The 7,557-nt window shown below is 38.8% G+C and overlaps 1 protein-coding gene across 1 annotated transcript in view; it reads right to left on the minus strand.

Annotated features, from left to right (window-relative positions):
• KBTBD8 (kelch repeat and BTB (POZ) domain containing 8) overlaps nucleotides 1-7,277 on the minus strand; it is a 14,229-nt gene extending 6,952 nt beyond the window's left edge. Inside the window, exons 1-3 of the mRNA XM_004675994.2 lie at nucleotides 7,209-7,277; nucleotides 6,371-6,581; nucleotides 1,289-2,403 (exon numbers count right to left, since the gene is read on the minus strand). Of these exons, the coding sequence (XP_004676051.1) occupies nucleotides 1,289-2,403; nucleotides 6,371-6,581; nucleotides 7,209-7,224 (1,342 nt within the window). The 5' untranslated portion in view covers nucleotides 7,225-7,277. The remainder of the gene's footprint in view (nucleotides 1-1,288; nucleotides 2,404-6,370; nucleotides 6,582-7,208) is intronic.
• Nucleotides 7,278-7,557: the final 280 nt, after the last annotated feature.

The following is a 7,557-nucleotide window of genomic DNA, read 5'->3' on the forward strand; positions in this document are numbered from 1 at the left end:
AAAGAGTCAAAAATGAAAATTTCATATGATCCAGTTTTCCTATTCCTGTGTTTCCTATTCTACAGTACAAAACACAAAAACAGTAGTAAGGTAATGTTTACTGCAGCTACCAACTGGAAACAAATGAAGTGCCCATTAACAGATGATAAATAAGGATGTGGGACTTAAAAAAAATGGAATACTATTCAGCTATAAATGATGAAGTCTTGCTATTTGCAGCAACATGGATGGACATAGAGGGAATTATACTGAATAGATAAGTCAGACAGAAGACAACAAACACAGTTTGATTTTATCCATATATAGTAGACCCAGAAAATAGGTAATACAATGAAAATAAAACTTTCAGACTATGAAAACAATCATTTGTTATAGTGGGTACCAGAAGGGGGATGGGTAAATTGGGAAAGAAGTGATGATGGTAGAGTGAAGGACAGACTGAAATTTTGGCAGTGAATGTAATGTAGTATAGACACATGTTCTTTAATAATGATCATAACTGAAACTTATTATAATGGATGTTGCTTCAATTTTTTTTTTTTTCAATTTAAAAATAGCTGTATACAGGGAGAAAAAGATCCTTGTGTACTGTTGGTGAGAATGTCATTATGGACAAAATAGTATGAAGATTACTCAAAATATTTAAAAAAGAAATCCAATATGTTCTAGTTAACTTATTTTCTGGATCTTTACCAAAACCACACAAACATTTTAAATATGTATGTATGTGTGTATATATACATATGCATATATATGTATATATATACATATACATACATATATGTATATATATACATATACATACATATATGTATATATAGACACCCTCATGTTTATTGCACCATTATTTACAATAACCAAGAGCTAGAAAGAACAGTATCAGTGCGCAGACAACTGGGTAGATACACAACATACACACACTGAATTACTACTCAGTTATGAAACATAAAAACATGATGAAATTCCGCCATTTACAGCATGAATGGACTTAAGGAGTATTAATCCTTGTGAAATGAGTCAGATAAAGACAAGAAAGACTTGCTCCACAATGTCAAAACACAGGAAGATCATTAAAAACTTGTACTATCACTTGAGTAACTTAAAAACACCTGCTTTTCTGCTATGCAATTTACTTTTCTTAGAGGCCCTTCAAAAAAAACAGACTATTCTAATAGTTTATGATAGCAAAGCCAGGGGTATTCTTCGGTTAAGAGGAACAAACACCTCTTTTAATAGAAGTCAGAATTTGACATGCTGCCCTTTCGTGAAGAACCACTTAGGCACCTACCCTGCAAGACATAGATCTTCTCTTTGTACTCCACAGCGTTGTGAAACTCCATCGCAACAGGCATTGCGCAAACAGTTGTCCAACAGTTCTCTCTGCTGTCATAGCACTCCACGGATTTGAGTGAGTTTCTCCCATCGCCTTCATAAACACGGCCTCCAATTGCGTACATCTTGCCACAGCAGTGCACCAGTTTGCAGCCTATTCTGGCTCTAAGCAAGGGTGGTTTGGCTAGCCACCTATTGGTGGAATGGTCATACATCCAGAAATCATTTTCCGCCTTATGGTCGATGGATACTTCACTGCTGCTTGGCCTGTACCCTCCTGCAATATAAATGTCATTATCTGGTGATACAAGAATTCCAACTTCTCTTAAATCATTTGGTGGTTTGCATAGTTTAAACACTCTTCCTGTGACTATATCTAGACAAGGCACTGTTTGCTTCTTTCCTGAGTGTTTATGGGCAGCATCAAAACATATAATCATTTCCGATGCAGTCATTCCAAGTCTCTGTGTACAGCCATTGGTACTGGATGATCCCTTTTCTATGTAACTTTTCGCTATAGCTTGTGCAAACTGAGGTGGAATTTTCTCTATAAAGGTATCTTCCATCAGAGGAAAACGTATGCATTTGGCAAAAATTTCTGGAAGGTATGCTTCTCTTTCATTCTGTTCATGTTCAAACCACCTTATAATGCTTTCATAAACATGTTCTTCTCGGTCTACATTTAAATCATCACTGTCTAGTATGCTTATCAGTTGGTCTTTCGTCAGTTGGAGAAATTCTTGTTCTTTGGTGACACACAGGAACTTTTTACGGATATATTCTTTTGATCGATCTCCAAGTTCCTGATGACCATAATGATCAGCAAAGATGAAGACCCCAATAGAATTCTGTGGGTCCAAATGACTGATCATATACTTAGCACACTGATCTTGGATAGAAGGAATCTGGAAGATGCTTGCTGCAGTGAACAAGGCTTGAACATTGGCCTCAGTCAGAACAACTCTGGAGGTGTAAGCATAGTTCAGCACTAAATCCATTGATTCAGCTTCAACACCAACTATTCGAACTTCTTTTTGAGTACTTTCTGTAAGGCCACTAGTGAACATGGATCTAAAAAGGAAAGAATGGTTAATATTATATGTGTTCTACAATGAAATTATTGTGGAAAATTTTTCATAGTATAAAATAACCACAAAAATAACCCTTTCAAACTGTAAATTACTTCCGAATGTATTTCCTAGTACTGTGAATGGAAATAATATTTTAAATCTAGCAAAGGCATAGTGTCTGGCTAATCTCAAAAACCCTATTCTCAGGACTGGTCCATTTTGTGCCAACTTTGGAATTTTTGAGAGGATACCTAATTAATCACCCCCCAAAAGTACATGGGCTATTCCTTGTTTTCCTTGGCATCTCTATCCAGAGTTCTGGTCAAATTGCCTTAGGGATGTGGTCGACAGAAAGTTTAAGAACACCTGTACGATGTCAATGTGATATTATCAGCATACTGATAAAATTCCTCAAGTTCTAGTGAAATTTTACAAGGCAAATATGCCCAGAATATTAATTTTATAAAAATGCGATAGCAAAATTCAGCAAGTTGGATAAAAGGAACAAAAATTCACTTATAAATAACGCCTGGAGATGTCATATACAATATGGTGACTACAGTTAACAGTAACACTGTGTAGCTGAAAGGTGCTAAGAGAGATCTTGAAGTTCTCATCAAAAGAAAAACAACTGCAGGGCCCTCCCTGGTGGCCCGGGGGTTAAAGCACTGCACTATGAAGCTTAAGCCACTTCAGCATGAGTTCAATCCCGGCCTGCCCCGGAGGTGATCCACATGGCGTGGCAGACCTCTGCTGACCCGCCCACTATTCCCCTTAGCAGTGTACTTCATCGATCTGCCTGTTCTGCTCCCCACTCTCTCTGGTGAAGCCTCTCACCGTCCCTGCTGATAAAATTCCTCTGGCCTATACCCCAGTTCTGTATGAACAAATAAATAAATCTTTAAAAAAAAAAGAAAAGAAAAGAAAAACAACTGCAACTATGAGTGGTGACTAACTATTTTAGAGATAAATTTTTGCCTTTTTTAAAATTTAAAATATTTATGCATTTATGGGACTCTGTTGGTCAAAACATACAGCAGCCAAAAGCCTGGCTCTTTATTTAAGTATTAGTCATTAACAAATACCATTTGATTTTCTTTCCTTTAAGGTTTCTTTCTAAGTTCTCTTAAAATTAAATATAAAAATCACATGAAAGTTCTTTAAAAGCCTACTGAGAAAAGGGCTGTGTGTGCTTAATAGATGTCTACTGAATAGATGTCACCTAACATTGGTGATAAAATTGTTTATTCAGATCCAGATCTCTCCCACATTTTTTTTTAAAGATTTATTTATTTATTCGTACAGAACTGGGGTATAGGCCAGAGATGTGGAGGGTGAGAGGATTCACCAGAGACAGAGCGGGGTACAGAACAGGCAGATTGAGAAGGTACACTGCTGAGGGGAGCAGCGGGCGGGTCAGGAGAGGTCTGCCCTGCCATGTGGAACTCCTCCGGGGCAAGCAGGGATCGAACTCATGCAGAAGTGGCTTAAGCTTCTTTGTGCTGTGCCATCAAGGAGGGCCCTCTCCCACATTTTTTAAACTGTTGTCTAAATTATATCCTAAATTATATCCTAAAATGGATACATTGCCAGGGAAATATGAAGATTCCCTCAAATACATAGAATTTTAAAATGCAATATGAGAGATTTGAGGTATATAAGGGTACAATTTATATAAAACCCAGCTTTTTTCCCAGGTTACCAATCTTTAATGAGTCCTAGTTTATTTCTATAATGTAAATTTTAAGAGTAATATCACACAGTTTTTTTTTTCTTTTTGATGACTGAAAATTAGATGCTCTAAAATATAAGGTGGTTTTCAGATCAGGTGGTAAAAAACTCGGCTATACAACCACCAATTAAAAAGAAAAATAAAGCCCTTCATTAGGCACAGATTAACTCCCAAAGGAGAACATTACCACATATCCCTTTATCATGGGAACTACCTCTGACTTGAATAGACTGGTCTCAGACACAAGAACAGTGTGACATATGATTAGCTCACTTTTCTGATAGGTTCCTTATGTAAAGTCTACAAGTAGGAGAACTTTCTATCACAAAATCTTAAGTAGCAAAAAATTTCTAATAGTCATACAAAATTTAACTCTGACATGTCTTTGGGATCACAAAACTGCCATGTCAGCTTTCAAACTATTCCAATTCTTCCACTAGTGATGCAAGATTTACAAATTATTAAGTATGACTCCACATCTCACATAAGGAGCAGTAGTAGTGCCAAGAAACTTCGGTATAAAAACCTCTAAGCAAGAGATAAGAACCTAAGTTTTCTAACCAAATGGCTTTTTTAAATTCATATATCTTAGAAAGTTTTCTAAACATTCCCTAGCATTTGGAAATTAAAAAAAGAATCCAGTATAAATTTAATACACTTTTTGTAAAGTGGTTTCTCTAGGTCTTCAAATTAATAGTGATATTTAAATAAGTTAAAGTATGCAATTTCAGTAAGATAGACATTTTCACTTTTGAGTTTTACATTTGAAATTATATAATAAAAACTTCTGAAAGGCAACTTAAAGAGGTGCCATTCTTGTTCCATAAGTCGTAAAGTGACTAAGAAACTCAGCTCTTGAATCATGTCCAGCCTCTGCCAATTACTAGTTCAAAAGATGCTTTAAAAGGTCATTTTACCAACCTGAGCCTCTGTTTTTTTTTTTTCCATATGAATAATGAGAATAACAATCTACAGAGATAAGATTGTAAAGATTATATAAACTATTCTGTGTAAAGTAAGTTTGATAAGTATTTACTGTGACTTATAGTGACCCAATCATATCTAATGAGTAGTTTGGATAAGTGACTCAAACCAACAGTTCTCATCACTAGAGTTTGGCCTTCTGTATGTAACATATGTATATCTGTTTCTTTTTTCTTTTTGGCTCACTGTCTCATGATAGTTAATACTTAATAGTCAAATGTCCCACGCTAGGCAAGTCTAAATGGTTACATCACAGGCATGATACTGAAGTGACTATATTTAACCCAGTATTCTGAGAAAAGAAGAACTAGAAACTACTGTCTGGTGGACTACACTACTATATGTCCTACAAAGGTAAGCACCTTTTCAAAGGGGAAGAAAAACACATTTAGAGTGCGCTTGAGAAATTTATTTTACTGTCATTCATGCACCATTTTTGAATAATGAAAGGCTTAAAAAGTGAGAAACTGAAACAAAAGAACTGCCTTTATCAATTTTAAATCCAAGTTTTAAATTTTTTCAAAGTATTATGATACACAAAGCTGAAAATAAATGAACATTAAAACTTAGCTTAAACATACTACTGGAAATCTTGGGAAAAAATCTCTTTTCTAAGACCGAAGATGCATAGAAACTGTCTTTTATTCAGTTTATTTCATTCACTGCTTTTGTCCCATGGCATCAAAACAATCTATTGAATGTTACTCAAAGAACAGGCTATTATGATTTAAACTCTAAGAGTTACATGCACTAAAGAAATATGCATAATAGATAATTTTGGAACAAATTCTAGATAAGCATTATCCAATACAGCTACTGATGATGTAAATGCTCTATACCTAGGCTGTACAATATGGCAGCAAATACCAATATGTGGCTACTGAGCACTTTAAATATGGTTAGTGTGCTGAAGAGTTGAATTCTTAATTTTATTTAATTTTAAATAGTAGTTTAAATGGCTACCTGTTACAGTGGCTGCCGTACTGGGCAGCACAATTCTAATTTTCTGGCCATTTACCTGAGACAAACAAAAAAACAGTCACTAACTTAGAAACCAACCACTTGAATTCTAGAAGAATCCATTAAGTCAAAAGCAAAGATCTAGTGAAATAGGATCTGCTATCTATTTTTAGGAAACAAACTCACTGGTTCATTTCATTGTAGTATCTCAGCATAATAATCAAGTAGGCAATACGGAGGGAGAAACGGGGCTAGGTGCGGTTATGAATGTAAGTTTCTACCATTATCATACCTGAAGTAAGGGCTGATTGCAGCAAGAACGTTTCTATGACAGGAAAATGTTTTCCCGTGATCCACTTCCACTACAATATCTGTCAACTGTCCTTCATCGTACATTGTTTTGAGTTGCTTAAGAATACTGCAAGCATGGAAGGGGTCCATGGCATCGTTGGCTGTGTCAGAAGATGGAATCCCATTTGGTGTTGGGGAAGACTTATTTATATCTAGGAGGAGAAAAATCGTACAACCACAAGTTTCGAGCCAGTTACAGCGTCGCGGGGTTTGTTCGCTTGGCTCCCCCCCCCTTCCGAAATGCATTTATATATAAATACACATAAATATTTATATATATATTCAACAAATCCACAAATGGGACCGCGAGTTAGGGTCTAGGGTAGAGCGAGCAGAAAGCGAGCTGTGATGCAAGTTCAAACATCAGCCTGCTCCTCAGGGAACCAGGCGAGCCCGAAGCCCCGTGCTCGCGGAGGGACAGTGCAGGCAGAACAGGCGAGGTGTCTGCGGCGTCTCCGCGGAGAGCCCGAACGTCCCAGCTGAGAGCGGAGGGCTCTAGCCTCACGAGGAAAGCGCGATGGATGGCGGCCCCCAGTGGCCCCTCAACCGCCTCCCGAACGGGTGGGAGCGGCGGCGGGTACCCGGCCTCCCCATCCCTGTCCAGCCGGACCGCCCACCGTCCTCCACGCCATCCAACCTCCCTCCCCTCATCCCTCTCCACCTCTCCATCCTTCGCTCTAGTTCCTCAAAGCCACCTCTCAGCTCCCAGCCTGAGCTTGGCCCGGGCCCAGGATCCCCCTCCCCCCATCCCACCCCTCCCTAACCACCACACTACCCACCTGCCGACGCGGCCATTTCTCAACCGAGCCCTGGCTCTAGCTATTTAAAGAGGAAATGTCATTTCGCTTCTCTCTCTCCCGGGTTCCGGCTCTTCTAAGCGTCCCCTAGCCAATGGGGAGGTCTACGCACACGGCTCCGCCCCTAGTCTCAGAATTCTGGACATCGATTGGTCGCAACACGCGCGCGAGCCCATCGGGTAATGTAGTTTTATTGCCCTTACTCCCGCGTGGTTCGGGTCGGGAGGAGACCCGGCGGGGGAATTCCTATTGGCTAGTTCGCGCGAAGGTGGAGCGCTGGGGGTTCGCCAGCCTGTGTCCGCGGGGCGCGCACTGCCTGCCGGAAGAAGTA

The sequence above is a fragment of the Condylura cristata genome, unplaced genomic scaffold (genome assembly GCF_000260355.1).
Source record: "Condylura cristata isolate star-nosed mole 26May11 unplaced genomic scaffold, ConCri1.0 scaffold00004, whole genome shotgun sequence".
NCBI classification, from domain to species: domain Eukaryota; kingdom Metazoa; phylum Chordata; class Mammalia; order Eulipotyphla; family Talpidae; genus Condylura; species Condylura cristata.